Below are 18,163 nucleotides of genomic sequence, written 5' to 3'. Positions count from 1 at the left end.
CAGTGTGTGTATTTGTGTATGTGTGCATGTGTGTGCAATTCTGTGTGTTTGTGTATGTTGTGTTCTCAATGTGACCCTCCACGTGTTGACTATTGACACAGGCAGAGTTTGGGCAGCCATTCTGATAACAAGGACCTTTATAAGTCGGTTGGGCTGAGAAGTTGCTCTGTAGACCCCTGATGATCAGGTAAAAGCCTACAACTCTTTCACATCCTCTTCTTCTTGTTCTAAGAAGAGAATGTGTGTAAAAGTGTATAGATGTATGTAAAGATAAATGTATAGATGATTGCTGTTCATTTTTGGATCATACTATTTTTCTATGAAAGTCTTACCCATTTCTGTCATCTATTCCTCCACAGAAAGATAAACATGCATCTAAAATTTGTGATCTTCGTCTTCTCACTCTCAACAACTTTAGGTATTTATTATTCCTCAAATATTCATTTTTATGTTTCATTCTTTTATGTATTTTTTTCTCACGTATGTTGTCTTGGTCTGCAGCATACCCACTACACCGTGACACCAGGGAGGCAGCCTGGGCACATGTAAAAGTCAACAAAGTTCATGACAAAACAGACCCTACTAAAGATGTGGCGTAAGTGATTAAACCTAAGGTTATTAATCTAAAGCTGAAGCCAAACACAAATAGTAGATCATCTTTAACATGAAGTGCTTTACTTTCTTTTTACAGTAAGATCTACAAGAGCATCATAGACAGTAGCAGTCTTTACAAACAAGAAGATGAAGACATCAGAAATCCTGTGTTGGAGGAGATGCAGCGCAAACTCACCATGGAATCGGAGCGTCTGCGTGTCCGTCTACGCCAAGAGCTGGCTGAGCTGAGAGAGAGGTTGTCCTCGTCTCCAGCCCATCTCAGCGCCACCCTGGCCAGCATGAGGGAGCGTTTGACTCCTCTCACCCAGCAGTTCCAGAGCTCTCTCAGCAGCAACACCCAAGATCTGTGCAGCCAGCTGAGTCTCTATCTGCAGGGCCTGGAGGCAGCAGAGGCTCAGACAGAGGCTAGTCCGGCTCTTTATCAGGAAGCCTTCCACTGGATCAGCCAAAGCCTGCAGCACAGCAACCTCCAGCTAGACAACATTATCAACGACTTCCATACCACAGCCAGTGGTGAAATTGAACATCTGAAACAGTGGAGTGTTACTGAGGGAGAAGCCACTCACTCAAAGGTCTGGCAAGAAATGAGCTCCAGGTTGGGACAAGAAGTGAATTCAATAAGGGAGGAAGCACAAAACAGGGTGGGGGCTATCAATGCAAAGCTTGCAACTTTGCTAGAATCTGCACAACCTCACAGAGCTGAAATGACTGTCAGTGTGGAGCAGTTCTGCCAAAATGCAGCCTTGCAGAGCCAAGCGCTTCTGGCCCGGATGGAGAGGGTGTTTATGGTGGTGGAGGAAGACATTAATGGAGCCTCCAGCCTTTCTCCTGACTCTTCTTTGTCCTTACATAAAGGTGACTCTTTACAGGAGGACTTCTCAGTTAAACTCTCCGCTCTGATCCAGGACATTCTGCACTCTGTGCAGTGACAAAAACATGCACTTAAAAGATTAGTAATGAACTGATGTCAGATCACATTTAAGTGACTTATTTGACCTGTATCCTTATCCATTCAAATCTCCTGTTTGTTTACTACTGTACCATCACAGCAAGCCGATTGTAAATATTCATGAATATAGCGTTTTATTGATTTGTTTTTTTCATTCAGTTTGTGAAAAGGTGAGTAGTTGTCAGTGTCTGTTTTCTGTGCTTTGTAAAAACATTCTGTCTGTGAATAGTAAAGTTTTTTTGATAATAGTTTGTGTATTGTCAGTACTTTTTAATAGTTTTATGTAATATGCAACAGTCAAGGGGGAAAAAAATTCAGATTTTCCTTTTCATTCATCTTTATTATAGACAGACACTCCATATTTGAAGTTGCCCAAAAATTCTTATAACAGCTGAAACTCTGTACAAAATTTCTGTGTATATGATTGCAGAAAAAACATACAGGAGGCAGGTTTACAAACATAATACAGGCAGAAAAAGCTAAATTAATTTGTTTAATTTTAACAGCTTACATAATCAATATTTGTTTTTCCACAGTTCAGTTTTTTTTACTCCTTCATAACCGATAGGAAACTACTGGATTCAGAAGTTTAAAGAGAAAAAGTTACAAAAGCTCCCACAGTATTTATTTGGTTTCCATGGTACTTTGCTAAGAGCATTTGATTATCGCCAAGAAATCACAATATTGTCAGATTTAATGCTTTTGAAATACACCTGAATATACAATGTGATAAAAAGTGATGAAGCAGAGAAAATTCAATCTCAGTATATCCAATAATACTTCTTGAGGACAAACCAGCCACCTAAAACCAGCATGGCTGCAGCAGCTGATCCAAATACCACCCCTACCACCAAGCCCGTCACATCAACGCCATTCTTCTCTGGTGCCAAGTTAGTACCTTATGCAAAAAGGAGAGATCAGTGATGTGATGTTTCAGCTTATCCAAGGTATAATATGTATTTCTGTATTTGTAAAGTAATTTGATGAAATATAATAAAAGTATACTCACTGTAGGCAGCTGCATTTGGTGAGTCTTTAATGATGAAAGAAAAGTGGTTGATCAAAATGTGTTATTTGTGGCTTTGTGAAATATACAAGACTAATAGGAAATATATTTTTCAAACCTTCTCGTGCAGTATAGAGAGGTCCAACTGTGACAGTGGCTGAGTCAACAGTTTCTTGTCCAAAAGGAGTCAAAGCTCTTTTTCTTCTGGCATTACAAGCCTGAAAAACATTCAGTTGGATTTTTACTTTTGCACCACTTGTTTCCTATTTTTTCCCTCTTCTTTCACATTTTCTCACTACTCTTAGCTTTCGAATAAGATGCATGTGGTAAAGAAAACAATTAACATAGTGCTTAAATATAATGCCACTTTGGGCACATTTGGAAATTATTTTTAGGCACTTTGAAGCTTTGTGCATGTCATTTTACAGCATTAGTGTTTAGGGTTGTTATTGGTTAGCAGGATATGCACCTTGACTAAAGTCACTTCAACGCTTTTAGACCATTCAAATCTCTGTCCTTGGGGTATTGGCAGTGGTTTCTTTTTTAATTTGCTTTACAACTTTCTTCTCGTTTATACATAATAACTTCTTCTCAACTTTCCAACTTACAGACAGCAGCACTTGGCATTTGCTCGGCTCACAGAGTCTTAGTATGCAGTGCAGGTAGATGCTGGACTTGGCTAAGTCTCTGTGCTGAATGAAGCGGAAAGCCTCAAAGTTAAACCGGGCAGCAGTGGAAATGCCGTTGCTTGTCACGGTTGTCTTTTGGTCTACTGTACAGCTGGTAAAGAGATAGACATTATAATGCATGCATTCTGAAAAGAAATAAACAATATTATGCTAATAATGCATTCCTACTTACCCAATGAAAAAGTTGTGCTGCTCACTTTGAGACATGTTGTAAGATGTGGGAGTGGCAAAGCACTGATCCAGTAGCACATGAAAGCTGGAAACACCACAGCAATGAGTAAGTCACTACTGACTACAAGAACAGGCTGTGTATATATATATATCTATATATATATATAGATATAGATATATATACTGGTTTTATTATAAAGCAATCCTCTATGGGGATCAACTCAACATAATCGGATTTACTTACTTTCCTGTGAGGTTAACAGCCTTCACCTCCACATAGACCTTGGTTCGTAGTCCAAGTCCTGTTGGGGGTACTACCAATGGATAGCTATAATCAGAACCCTAGGTAAAGACAGTGAATTAAAGAATTTAAAAGGGAAAATCTCATTTTTGCCTGAGAGAGCGAAATGTTTACTTGTACTTACATTAAACACATTCATTTTGAGTGTATCAATGAAGGTTCCATTATTATCACTGGTTGCCACAGACACTGAGGAACTAAAAAAAATTACAGATTAAAACAGCAAAACAATCTAATTCCCTGAATGAATATTCAAAATAAAAGTTTATTTCTTTGATTGAGCAAATATTCCTCATAACTCACGCAACAATCTGTGTGTTGTTTAGCAGATACTCCAGAGGGTAGCGGCAGGAAAAGTGATAATAGAGATCTGTAGCATAGCTGATCAACCCCTGGTCAGCTCTGGGAGTGTCGATGTATCCTGTGATGATTACTGACTGGATAGATGAGAAGCTTGTGAAGGGACCTGCAGGGTCCGGAACCTCGTCCACAATCTGAAAAAGCCCACAACAGACACAATCATTAGAGGAAAGGATTTTTTTTTTTTACCAAATGACTGTACAAAAACTTTTCCAATTCAGCTCCAGTCTTCATTATATTTCCCCATTTTCCCACAAAATAATTCAAAATCATTCATTATTCTCCAATAGACCCCTCCTGACCTGCAGAGACTGGCGACAGGGATTATTCTGACTGTCATTAACTTGAAGCTGGTAACGGATGACGGGGGGGTCTACACTGACATCAACAGAACCTTGGCACAGCGAATTGTTGTGGTTCCCATTGAGTGCCAGATCAGCGGGATTAAAGCCTGCCCACTGAGCCGTGCACAAGTTGATCGCCAGGGTTATGATGCTGGTGCCGCAGCTAACAATCAGATCTGAGTTGACTGAGAAAATGAGAGAATTTGAATTAAATTTGAATCCAAACATTAAACTCATATTATATTAATTTGTTACTGTTAATTATCAACATATAGCAAGAAAATAAATTATTTAAAAACTGTGTCAAAGAAAGGAGCATGTTAAGTTCTCTGGATGTGCTGGTGAAACACAGCCTACCTGGGATCCTCTCATACTGAGATGAGCAGTTGTAGAGACATAAAGACGGCTGCAGGAGCAGCGCCAGCAGAGGGAGACAAAGGATGAGAGTCATTCTGTCGGGAGAAAGCTTGTTCAGTGATGGGTAAAAGGAGACAAATCAACAACATCCAGATTTTCAGTATGTTCAATTTAAGTTTGAACAAATGCATCATCCATACAACAACAGTCATTCTCAAAAACTATCAAAGGCAAATATACAGTTTAAAGTGACAACAGTCTGCAAGTCAAGGAAATTAGCTTATTTTGTTTGGTTTTGCACAAAAAAAATTATTTTGGCAATGGATGTGATGCCATTTAGAAATAAATTGGAGATGTGAAGATCAGAGGAGGTTCTTACCTTGCTGGTACCTGAGTAGGTGTTTGCTGCCGAGGTAGTTGAGTAATTTGGCTTTTATAGTGTGATTTCAGGACACCTTAAACCATAGTGTGACTTCTGAGCCCTCCCCTTAGCTAATTATAGAACCTCCTCTGGACAAACACACACACTTACACACAAACATCATGTTTGTAGCGTGACGTCTCATGTAGACAGCTCCTGGCACAATTTATAGTCAGATTTCTATCAAGCAGATTAATGTGTCAGTGTGATTTGACACAGATCCCTCAGGTTAACTACAAATGTTGTTTCAGGTTTCCTTTCATCAAAAATAAGTATTCAAGACCTGCTGTTAAAATTACAGCTGGCTGTGTGGAGCTGTGTGAGGTCTCTCTTTGGATGCAGTGTTTGTAAATAAGCTTGTTTCAGATTTTGCTAAACATTTGGAGTATGATATGGAGTATGAGTTATACGATTGCAGAAATTATACTGCACTGACAACCATTTGTAAATATTTATAAATTTGTAGGTCAGAACATTTAAATTAAGCTCTTTCAAGACATACAAATCTTTGTGTAGATTCCACGTCTTAAATTGTATTTTCATATTTTGAAATTGAAACACCATGAATCCATGAAAAGTGATCATGATCCTAGCTATGAGGTACTCCTCCAGTCAAAAGAAAGCTTGGGTATTGTCCCCTACATGTCAAACCTCTTCTTTATTGTCGCCATTGAGCTGTAAAGCAGGTATGCCAAATAGCTGTAGGCCATAACCGTTCTTCTTAACTGAGAAGACCCATTGTGGATCAGAAACGGAGTGAAAAGGAGTATCTGTACATTTGCCAAAGTCCCTATGGTGAGAGGAGACATTTGTCACACAATCCACATATGTGTCACTCTTTTACAATCTCTTCAGCCTCACCTGTTTTTACCTCCGAGGAAACATGTGTAAAAAAAAAAAAAAAAGGAAAGTGGTCATTCTTCTGTATTTTAATCATGTTATCAGCTTCATTTTTGGATAATTCCTCCTGCCTGCACGGTCAGATGTAGATTACGCATTATCCCCCATGCAAGATTATCCGCCCCCATGAGATTAGAAAATTGTCCTGATAAACTAAATTAACAGTAAATGCATAAAGGATGAACACAAATCTTCCTAGAGCTGGCCGTCCAGCAATCAAGGGAGAAGAGCCCTGGTGATTCAGGTAAAGAGGATCCCAAAGATCACAGTGGCTGAGCTTCAGAGATGCAGCGGGGAGAGGGGGGGAAAGTTCTAGAAAGTCAACCATCACTGCAGCCCTCCACCTATTAAGCTATAATGGCAGTGTGGCCTCTCCTCAGTACAAAACACACAAAAGAGTTTTCCAAAAAAAAAAAAAAAAAGAAAAAAGAAAGAAAGAAAAAACACATAGACGATGAGAAATTAGATTCTCTGGCTCATTGAGCCTAAGACTGAACTTTCTGGCTGTAATTCTAAATGGTATGTTTAGAGAAAACCAGGCACCTCACATCCCAACAATGAAGCATGGTGTTGGCAGCATCATGCTGGGTTTTTCAGATGACTGGTTGCACTTGAAGAAAAGATCAATGCAGCCAAGTACAAAGATGAAGAAAACCTTTTGCAGAGTACTCAGGACCTAAGACTGGGCCGGAGGTTCCCCTTCCAACAAGACAATGACCCTAAGCAAAGAGCTAAAATGACAAAGACTGGCTTAGGGAGAACTCTGTAACTGTTCTTGAATGGCCCAGCCAGAGCCCTGATTTTAACAAAATTTAGCGTCTCTGGACAGACTTGAAAATAGCTGTCCATCAACTTTCACCATCCAACCTGACAGATCTGAAGTGGATCTGCAATGAGGAATGACAGAGGATCCCCAAATCAAGGTGTCAAAAACTTGTTTAATCTTTCCCAAAAAGAATCATGGCTGTATTTTTTCAAAAGGGTCCTTCTACTCAATACTGAGGAAAGGGTCATGGACATGTGATGTTTTGGGTTTTTCTTTTTTTTTCTTTTTTTTTTGTATTTTGTTTTGTTTTTTTATTTGCAAAACTGTCCACTGTTCTGTGTTTTTCCGTCAAAATGCAGAATGAACGCATTAATGAGAAAAAACACTTAAAAGATTTTAACAAATATCTTCAAATTTACAGAATGAAAAAATTAGGGGAGATTAAATACATTCTGTACCCACTGTAGGAATAGCAGTGCAGCAGCTAACTTTGGTACATAGACCAAAGTTAAACATATTTGCGACAGTGTGCTGTGAAAATTATTTGAGAACAACTTTACTGTTCTTTTTTACTGAGAGCAACAATAGACAAACAATCACATCTGGAAACAATGCAAACAAGACCCAGGAGGCACTGATTTGGATGTAGAAGAAAGAAGATACACTGGGAAGCTTGTGAGGAGATGGTACTGTGCTCTAGGCATGTACAGTACAGCACATTATCATTGGTACTAATGATGCCGCTGGGTTTGCATATAGTATATCAGTTGGATATATAAATGAAAAGTGCCGGCGGCAACAACTGCAATCCTGAGAAGCTACATAAAAGTATTTGTCAGTTCAGTGTACTGTATACACAGTATATACAGTACACACACACACACACACACATATATATATATATATATATATATATATATATATATATATATATATAGATAGATAGATAGATAGATAGATAGATAGATAGATAGATAGATAGATAGATAGATAGATACATACATACATACATACATACATACATACATACATACATATTTATATATTGCAATATTATGCACAACATGTCCTTTCCCTTCAAAGGAAGGCCTACTGCTACATGAAGAAAATCAGGGGTCTACAGAGGCAAGTAGCTCTCTGTAACTTCCACAATGGCACTTAATACATGACTAAAAATGCTATTATACTATAAATATAGCTATATTACCAAATGCAAACAAACCAAAAAATTTTTTTTGGTTTGTTTGTTTTTTTTTTTTTTTACTGTTCATGTTGAATTAGATGCCAGAAAAACAGTTTTTAAAACAAAAAGCTTGGTTTGTTTTTTTTTTTTAATTAAAAAAAACATTTAATTTTTGTTTTCAATTTGACAATTTGTAAAATCTTAGCTATCATCTGTTGTTATATTTGTCTTTCACCATTACAATACCCCAAATGTTATCAGTAGTGAAAGATCTTGAGTGCAGGCAGGTACGTTTAGCAGCTACATTCTTTTACTATAAAACCGAGCTGTTGTAAAATAATTTGTTTTAGGTTATTTAAAAAAAGAGATATCAAACAGCACAATGTATTCAGTGACATTCTACAGGTGGTGTGTTTCACTGTCTTTATTTTAGCTCTGAACAGGAATCACTACTCTGCCTTGTAATTTGGTGTCATCTGCTGGACTAAATAAGACAGAGCACATATACCTAATTTTCTGCATCTGACAGACTCGTGATTCACCCAAAACCCATGAATGAAACTAACAAACACAGGTCTCCTTCTGGAGATTTGTTTGTAGTTTTTTTTTAACACTTTCCTTTCTTCCTTCTTTCTTTGTTATTCTTTTTTATTGTATTTTTAAAAGATATTTCATATCTATCTAATCTAAAAAAAAAAACCATCAACTTCAAAGATAAGGGTCAGTGACTTATCCACTGGTTTCATCCATTTTGGTTTATGTACCTTTGTTTTGCTTGAAAAAAAAAAAAAAAAAAACTTTTAACACACTTTTCAATCAGTCTGATTCTGTGTTTGTCACATCCTGGAGATTAAATGGTAGAACAACTAATCAAAAGAATATAAAGGTTGCTTTACCTAATTTAATGCATTTTTGCTTTATTGCATAGGGAAGCCTCAAACAAATAACTCAATCACTAGTCTTTTAAAGCAAATATGACATTGGAAATATTTAATAAAACAGTTCAGGGTTGCATAGTATAAACTTGATGATAATGTGAGAAATGCTGAATAAGAACAGTGTTTGTAACTAAGACCCATTGACTTCATCATATGACAAGCATTTGCCAGGGCAAACTAAAAACCAAATTAACTAATTTGCTTTCAAAGATGGAAGAAGAAAAAAGGCCAATCCAGGTCACATGCAAAACGAGCCCAGACACACATGAAGGACACAGACATGTCACCCACACAGAGACACAAGCCAGATCAGGGAAAACATCTCTGCAGGAGGAAGCTGTGTTGTTACACTGATCATGGCTCTGTGTGAGCCTTATTATGCCTTGAAACTATTTTTCCACATTAGAGTTGCTGTGACACAGCATTTGTACCAGATATTCAGCCTACATCTCAGTGTGCCGTCCACTGTGTTGCTGGTGAACAGAACAACACAGACTACAGATAAAACAACTGCAACAGACAAACTCTGCTTGTACCAAGTTAGAACATCATGAGTGTATTTCTGTTTCTGTGTACTGGCCTGACTGAGTGGCAGTAAAACATGCTGTTAGTGTGTTCTAGTCTCTGTAGAGCAGAAATGTTTTATCAAGGACAGAAACAAAGTTTTTGGAAAGTTCTGCATTTATAGAGAGAAATTGTGAGGCATATAGTAAAAAGTATAAAAGTATAAAGTTCTGTTTTCTAAAATATTGTTTTGTTCTATTTATTTTAATATTTTTATGGTTGTACTTGTTCTATTGTTGATTTCAATATTATATTAGATGCTACATTTATTTGTTTTTCTTATTATTGTCTGTTCTGTTCGTTATAACTTTTCATGTTAGTGTGCTTTCTAAGATATTGTGTTTGTTCTTTTTGTGTGGAGCTTTTTGTATTTTCCGTCTTCTGAATGCTGAATCACTGGATTGTTTGCATTGTAGAAGATACCTGTTTTATTAAATTAGACATAAAACTGGATGATGGCAATTATAAATGTAAATTATATTAGTGCATTAAATCAAAGTGACCTGTATTTTTAAGTGGTAATCTTTCAAATGTAAAGCAAATATTTGCTTTCCAGTTCTGAATTTCAAAGACTGAAAAAATTTTACACAATAAGTCAGATATATTGCAGAAAACAAGGCAAATTGCAAATTAAGCAATTTATTAGCAGCAGACATGACTTTCCATGAGTACTGATTCTCAGGCAGAGAAAAAGACTCCAACAGCTGCTTTGTCCTTTCTCTGCACCTTTCACTGATGTTTGAACAGCACTTTCTGCACAGCCTCAGTCTGGCACATACTAAAAAAATGAAGGACAAATGCCTGGGAACTAAATCAAAGCAATGAACAGGAAGTATGGCCTTGGGGAAAAAGAAAAAAAAAGACTGTTCTCTTCCTTTCTCAGCTTGTTTTCCTGCTCATGGGCCAACTCTAACTCCTCCACACTCTTTCTCCTAGTCTTTCTGTCCCCACAGTAGATCACTGTCCTTGCTGTGTCTCTATTTGTCAGGTGTGTTCACTGCAAGGTCTGAGTCAGTTTCCTTTCTTCCACTCAACAGTGGTTTCACTGGGGATTTTCTTATAGTGGTGTGGTTCACCAACTATAACGCCAACATGTGGTAAGAGAGCTTAAAGCCACTATGTCGTACCAAGTACATACTTTTGCAAAGAACGTGAATTTTAAGAAGCACGTTTAAGTTCTTTAAGTCACTTTTGGTCCTGTTTTCAGTTTCTCGACTGTTTTCACTGACAGAATGCAATCAGTGTGTGTTCGTGTGTGTGGCGTAGGGATGACACATACTCATGGATTGGTTTAATACAGTGCGCATGATACATAGTGTGTGGACAAAGAGCTCTATTCAGCCCATGATGATATAGAAAATGGGATTTTGCCAGGCTTATTCAGTAGAACTGTATTTGAATACACAAATGCACAAATGCATACGTCGGCGGTTCAGTGCAGAGGTAAAGAAAACACTGATAAGTAGCTTGTTTTTTTGTTTTTTTTTTTTGAAAGCAGAAATCTGGGACCGTCACAGTCCTGATTTTTTTATTTTTTTCCGTCAACCCGACGCCATATGCACGCCTTCAGCAGTCGACCCAGTTTTTGACTAAAAAAAGACTATTCCTTTTCCACCAATATGTGGTTCTCGAGACTATTAAAAGAAGTTTATTCCTAACTAGTTCGCACATCATACGTCCAGCACATCGGGAGAACATGTAGAGATGGATTTTATGAAGCTGTTTGGTACCGTTATCGCCGTTTTGTTCCACCCTGGATCCGCTTCTAAAATACATGGTAAGAATTTGCTTCGGGGGAGTGGGAAGGAGAAAGGAAAGAAAACTTCCTTTGGGGCTTATTACTTTTTTACCAAGGACGAAGTTAAATGGTAACCTAACCATGCTCAGGCACATTTAATATTCCTGGGTTTTGTTTTAGTGGTTTTGTGTAAACGGCTCATGTCCTTCATAATAACACGCTGCCAAACAGTCAAACTGCACTGAAGCGTGTAAACAGCAGCTTTGGATTGGAAAAAATTAATTTAAAGAAGCAGGATTGTTTGATATTGTTAGATTAACAGGCAATGATAACAGTAATCGCTCTGTCTTTTGCAGCTGTAGGCAATACAGCGTCAATGTACATTTTATTAGAAATAACACAAGCGGTGGTTAAAATGTCCTATTTTCTTCATGCATATGGTTCTCCCCTGTTTACTTATTTTTTATGTAGGATCTACTGAATTAATAGTTTGTCTTACTAAAAAGAGAAAGGTTACATTCAACATCTGTTAAGATTAAAATATTTTGTCTGGGGCAAATACAGGTGTTAAAAAAGTAGTTTTTTTATGCCCATAAAGAAGTTTTAGGTTTTAGGCCATAGCTGCTGTACCACATTTCCCATATTCTGATTGGAGATTGTTTATATTTGTCCTGCCACAGGAAAAATTTAGGGGGGGAACATGTAGCCTATTTAACTTAAATTCCTAACTTTGATGTCCAGGCGAGAGAATTTGTCGTCGTGGGACGGAGCGTCCATGCTACAAGGCATTCTACATCCAGGATAGCAGGCGGAGGCTGACCTTTGAGGATGCCAGGCAGGTCTGCAGGTTGGATGGAGGTGAGCTGCTCAGCGTTGAGACAGAGAGTGAGCAGAAACTGATGGAGAGGTTCTTACAAGAGCTGCAGGTGGGAGATGGAGATTTCTGGATTGGGCTCCGTCGCAACCCACAGCATCACAGGACTGCCAACACCAGCCCAGGTTGCCCCTCACAGTACTACTGGCTGGATGGAAGCAAGGCCAAGTACAGGTATTTTCTTATTATTTTTAATCTAAATGGCGTAGCTGCAGAAGCAAATTAGTGCAATGAGGATAAAAAGTTGTGGTAAACTGCAACTCTTAAAAGATTATTTGATTGAATAATGGTTACATGGTCTTTAAATTTTCCTTCAGAAGGAAAGTTTAAAGATTTTGTGAATAAAATGTACAACTTGAAGTCCAAAAAATTTGTGTGACTGTGTAAATAATTAGAAACAGAATTCAGTGGCTCACAAATCTCTTGCAAATCTCAAAGTGAAACATTTTACTATGTAATTTAAAAGACTGGCTTATCCTAAATTTGATGACAGCAACGTGTGTTGGGAGGGACAAAAAAGTGCTGAAGAAGTAAGTTGTACTTAATGAAACAGCGGAATTAACATTTTACAGCTAATTTGGTTCATTAACAACAGGTCAAAGAATACCTAGATATAAACCAAACATCTTAGAGTGGCAGAAGTTAGGATGAGCAGGGATTCAGCAATCTACAAAATAGAGTCTACAAATGGTGGAGTCATTTTAGAAAAATGTTCTTCGATGTAAAATTGTGTTGACTTTTAACATCCACCATCTTATCATCAAAAGACTCAGAGAATCTTGACCATGTCTGTATGGAAAGGACATGGCCAAAAAACAATGTTGTTGCATGTGATCTTTGGGCTCTCAGGCGGCACTGCAAACAGGCAGTATTGTATCATTCTGTATTCTGTATCATCTATAAATGTGGGTTAAAGCTCTGTCATGAGAAGAAGTCATTTCATAAACATGACCTACAAATGCCTATGTCTTTTCCTGAACCAAAGATTTTTTTTTTGGGGGGGGGGGGGGGTGAAAATCTCTGATGCTTTGTCCTCTGGACTAGTGAAGCAAGAAACCATTCAGCTTGTTTTTACCATTTGGTTAAAAAAGCTGCATCCCTAAGTGTGCATAAGTACCTGTTGATTTGGCAACTTGCAGATCTTGAAAAATACCATCAATTGCTGAAAGGCTTGGCAGCAACATGTGCTCCCATCCAGATGCATATTTCAGAAAGACAATGCTACAGAATATACTGCATCTCATTGTCTATCACTCCCAGAAAATAAAGTACCAAATTGTACATCTGAGGGTACAAAGAATTGTCACTGGGGTGGTACCCTCAGATGTACTGCTGTTGTACCAGTGTTGCGCCACTAGGGGCCATCTTGTACCCAAATTTAACAATACTGGTCATTATAAGGTACAAACCATGATGGTACAAGTAATTATCTACTGTTGAAGGTTCAACAGCAGTACCTTTGAGGGTACCAACCCAGTGACAATACTCACAGTAGTTGCCTAAAGGTACAATTAGGTACTTTATTTTGTGTGTGTGCAGGTGCTAAACTAGCCTGCCAAAGGTCCAGATGTTTGAATACTATTAAAAGAGGAAGGATGCTACTCAGAGATAGGGATTACAAGTATAAAGTAGAACATGTAGGAATGGATATTTGCATGAGTCTAAACTTGTACATCTTATTTGTTGTAGGAATTGGCACTGGGATGAGCCATCATGTGGTAGTGAAATGTGTGTGGTTTTCTACCACCAGCCCTCTGCACCACCTGATGAAGAAGGTCATTTCCTCTTCCAGTGGAATGATGACAACTGCAGCTCCAAAAACAACTTTGTCTGCAAATACCGGGAAGGTGAGCAGACGCCGCTGTTGTCCCTGCCTCTGCAGTGCTGGGAAACTTTAACACTATATTTTCTGTCTTTTGGTTGTTTAATAAAACCAAAATGTCTTATTATTATTATTATTATTATTATTATTATTCCACAAAACATTATCAAAACATTTCCTCTTCCGTCAACAATGAGGAAAAAAAGGATATGTTAATATGGTAATATGTGATATGTTCACCAAATCTATGTGCACAAGTTTGACCATTAACAGTTTTGACTTGAGTTTTTTTTTTCTTTTAATTATTTAATTATCTAAATCTTTTCCCCACCTTTTGCAGAGAAATTACCGGTATTTACAGGTGACAGAAGCACAGCACATCCAGGTAGATCACACAATGTCCATGTATAGCACTACTTTTTGATGCAGATTGCAAGCACGTGCTAGTCAGTTACAACAAGAAATATATGATTTAACCACCACCTTGAATGTAGTTTTTTGCCGTCTTCTTGTTTAAATGAAGACCTCTAGTGGTCAAAGTGTATTAAGGTTTGAGATGTTTTCTTTGTAGGTCACATGAATCACATTCCTATGTGTATGGTTTATTCCTCACTTGATATAGACGATTCTGGTTAAACTTACAGAGATGCATATGAATGATTTAATGGACTCTATGAACCAGGGGATTCTAAGTTTACTAAAATGAATTAATTGTGTTTTGTCTTGTTAGGAGTATAGAAACCTGGTGCATTTAATTAAACTGTTTTTCTCATATTTAGCTAACGAGCTTCTTTGTTTTCTGTTTGCTGTAGTTTCATCTCAGAGGCCAAACATATTACCAACTACAGAAAGGGATGACAGGATAAAAATAGGACAATCTGAGTCATCAGGTAAAGAAAAGAATACTTTACTGTTTTTAGGATAGCTAATAGAAAAATGTGTTTTAAGTGGTGATAGAGAGATGATGTATCCTACATATTCTGAGGACCTTTGAATATAGTTAAGTGAGAATAATGTGCTTTTTTTGAAGTTTCATTCTCAGACAACACCCTAAGTGTTTCCTACATCCTCTATGCAACTATTCCCGCTCTACTGTTGCTGCTGTTTGCAGCTGCTGGGTTCCTCTGCTACAAACACCACGCAAAAAGGTAAAAACAGAAACACAGAAAAAGAAAAATTATCAGATTTACTTATGTTTGGCAAACATATGCACAAATTTTCTCAGAGTATTGTGACTCATTCATCTCTGGTATATCCTCCAAAGAAATTCTGTTTTCTCACTTAATGAGCCATGCAGTGAGGTTTCTGACATTCTTTTATATTCAGGAAGAAGACAGAGACAGACGGAGACAGCTATCCTCGAAGATCGAAGCAGTGGATGTCAACAACAGCTTCACCTTGCCCTGTACAAGGACCTTACGCCTTTAGTGACATTACCAAACTGCCTCACACTGCTCTGGACCGTAGACTACATGCAGACACAATGACAAAATACCCCAGTGCTCTTTCACATGACTCCCAGTGTGACGATTATGAGAATGTGTCATGTGTGGATAAGGAGAGCGGCTTTGTGACCAATGACATCTATGAGACTTCCAGAGCTCAAAGCTGGCGCTGCCGCAGTCAGGCTGAATGGGTGGAAAATGAGATCTATGGATAAAGCTGTTGCCTATCTGTGTCCATCAATCGCACCAGCAAATTAATATGACCCATCCAGACAGAGGAATGCAAACTGTTTTATCCCTTTTCTTCTCGTACATCCTACTTGTTTCCTATGAGGTGCAGGATTACTAATTATACAGTTGTGTCAGGCTGGATTCAAATGGACTTGTTATCTGAGCATGAATCTGCTATCTGTCCATACCTCAGATGCTTCATCCTGAACATCAGCATTCTTTTGTCAGCTATGACCCATTTACAGTACCATGCAAAAGCCTTGAAAGCATCTTCATATATTTCAAGGAAACCAAGGTTCATTTCTAAGCTGTCTTTAATGTGTAGACACAGTATGGACACATTTGATGTCTTAGGTGCATTTTTTATGCTTAATTGATTCATGGGCTAGTGTTTATTGACCTAGCAAAAACAAAAAAACTCTTCCTCTGAAAATTGTTAGGTACAAAGACTGTGCAAATGTCCAAAGAAAAGCTTTGAAAGACTTTCTGAAAGCCTGGAGAACTATTGCTCAAAACCACTTTAAAAAGATGACAAGAAAGTCTGGAATGCTTGGAAACAGAATAAAGAAATGAGGGGTGACTCACGAAAATGATTATATCTAATAAATGTAATCAAAGCAGAAGCTAATCATGCTAATGATACTAACCCAGTAATGAAAGTGATGTTTTTCAGGTAAGTGTGTTCATCAGTCCAGTAAGAAGTGTTTCTTTTTTTTCTCTTATTTTTATTTGACCCAAAAAAATGTAGATGAGGTTTGTGGAAATGTTAGTATTCTGGGTATTTAGTCAGCAAACCAACTTATTTCGGGGAGAACAAAAACGCATGAAATTTTAGGTCTGCCCAATCAAGTGTTGCAGCATTTCATTCACATCAGTCAAAAAATGGTCAAATTCTGCATTTGACTATATTCCTATTCATGTTGGAAAGATTTGAAATCTGATGCAGGATAAGTAAAAATTGGCTGGAAGAGCTATAGGTTGAATCAGACAATATGAAAGTTCATCTGAAACAGCTGCACAAATGTTCAAGGCAATCTACTGGGCACAAAAAAGCAAAATTGTCTGAAATTAGTTATTGAAAACTTGTGAATAGTTTTAGAAATCAAACAAAAATCCGAGATTGAAATGACTGATGACCTCATCCTCATATGGTTCCCCTGTGAAGGTTTTCAGCTTTGTTCAGTTTAAAGCATGCCTCTGACAAATTATGCAACTTCACAGCAGCACTGAGGTTTGGATTTGAGCCATTAATGAAATCAAACAGAGAGGCAGGTCAGCTTGGTGGCCCAGCAGTGCTGATAAATTAGAAATTATGAATTACACACTCTGTTCAACATCAGTTGGAGGACTCAACATCATGTTACTTGTTTTATAAATAATCCTAAATTAAACCACTGTCATTTACAGAAAATTTCACTAAATCTGTTGTCACACGGGCAAAAAGATCCCTGCTGAGATGAAATGTCCAATTCAGGGACAGTTTTGATCTTTTGTCTAAACATGAATTGTGTTGTCATCACTGGCTTCCTGTTTGGACCCTGGTGTCAGGTAACAGGACAGTACAGGCGGAAACATACATGACAGAGCTCTGCTGACCAAAGAAGACCTCAGAGCTGTGTGTCTTCCTGATTCCACCTGATTGTTTTAGATGTACAACCCTCCTACTCATCTGCCAGTCCACACTATACTGTGTAATTATCAGTTTCTGCGATAAAATCAGTATGGCCATATATTTCTGATTACAGAAGTCTGTGGTATTTCTGAAAGTGCTCAAACTGAGCTATTTGGGTTGGTGATTTGGAAGGATGAAGCAAGCCCAGAAAGGAGAGGCTGAGTGTGTTCTTGGAGAATGTTAGACAGGAAATGCCAAAAGCACATCTGGAACTCTTACATTCAGGAAGTCTGTTCGTGACAGCAGAGGCCTTTGGAGTGCTGCGTTGCTCTGCCTGCTTAGTAATCCACTGTTCCCTATCACTGTACAACATGAAAAGAAGCACTGCTGGGTGTGAATGGGCTGTTTCACAAGCTTGAAAATTATTTTCAAGCTTTTGGCCTCAAACTGTTATGCTTGCATTCTTTATCTAATATTAACATGGGTCTATTCAAATGAAATCTTACTTGCACAAATGTCTGTTGGAATTTCTGTGAGTAATTGGATATGCGTCAATGTAATGATCAAACTGTAACACCTTTGTACAGAAAATTGTTCTGGAGAGGAAAACGTGCAACTTTATGTCATTTTACAACTTTTACCAACAGATGGTGCTGTCATGCAGGCGACCAAAGTGTCTTTGTGATTGGTAAAATGCCTGTCCTAACATAAGGTCCAGCATGCTATATTGCAAAAATGTGATCAATTTGTTATGCCCATTACATTTTTTCTGCATCATAAATCTTTAAGTAAACACACTGTGGTTTACGTGTGTAAAATCCAAGCATGCTGTTTTGCTCAAAGACATTTATTTATTTTACAATTTTATTTATTTATT

At 37.8% G+C, this 18,163-nt stretch overlaps 3 protein-coding genes across 4 annotated transcripts; 2 read left to right on the top strand and 1 right to left on the bottom strand.

Annotated features, from left to right (window-relative positions):
• Positions 1-98: 98 nt before the first annotated feature.
• zgc:162608 (uncharacterized protein LOC100037332 homolog) lies at positions 99-1,728 on the top strand. Of its 2 annotated transcripts, XM_041993981.1 has the most exons (4): positions 99-187; positions 360-418; positions 502-595; positions 692-1,728. In XM_041993981.1, exons 1-4 carry the CDS (start codon positions 180-182, stop codon positions 1,542-1,544), a joined length of 1,014 nt encoding a protein of 337 aa, XP_041849915.1. In that variant the 5' UTR covers positions 99-179; the 3' UTR covers positions 1,545-1,728. The 2 variants fall into 2 exon arrangements, with proteins under 2 accessions (XP_041849915.1, XP_041849914.1); XM_041993980.1 differs by lacking the exon at positions 99-187 and having other exon boundaries at positions 194-418.
• On the bottom strand, positions 1,719-5,190 carry LOC121645492 (zona pellucida-like domain-containing protein 1). The gene is made up of 11 exons (XM_041993979.1): positions 5,172-5,190; positions 4,793-4,887; positions 4,394-4,620; positions 4,035-4,225; positions 3,856-3,928; positions 3,675-3,772; positions 3,432-3,515; positions 3,179-3,350; positions 2,689-2,788; positions 2,574-2,597; positions 1,719-2,462 (listed from the first exon to the last, which is right to left on the bottom strand). The coding sequence occupies exons 2-11, from the start codon at positions 4,884-4,886 to the stop codon at positions 2,326-2,328; spliced, it is 1,200 nt and encodes a 399-aa protein (XP_041849913.1). The 5' UTR covers position 4,887; positions 5,172-5,190; the 3' UTR covers positions 1,719-2,325.
• A 5,516-nt stretch (positions 5,191-10,706) lies between these two features.
• On the top strand, positions 10,707-18,079 carry laynb (layilin b). The gene is made up of 7 exons (XM_041993811.1): positions 10,707-11,341; positions 12,044-12,350; positions 13,866-14,023; positions 14,339-14,383; positions 14,811-14,888; positions 15,029-15,146; positions 15,325-18,079. Exons 1-7 carry the CDS (start codon positions 11,269-11,271, stop codon positions 15,656-15,658), a joined length of 1,113 nt encoding a protein of 370 aa, XP_041849745.1. The 5' UTR covers positions 10,707-11,268; the 3' UTR covers positions 15,659-18,079.
• Positions 18,080-18,163: the final 84 nt, after the last annotated feature.

The sequence above is a fragment of the Melanotaenia boesemani genome, chromosome 9, assembly GCF_017639745.1.
Source record: "Melanotaenia boesemani isolate fMelBoe1 chromosome 9, fMelBoe1.pri, whole genome shotgun sequence".
NCBI classification, from domain to species: Eukaryota; Metazoa; Chordata; class Actinopteri; order Atheriniformes; family Melanotaeniidae; genus Melanotaenia; species Melanotaenia boesemani.
Note: the sequence above shows the minus strand (reverse complement) of the source record. Positions and strands in the feature narration are given on the sequence as shown.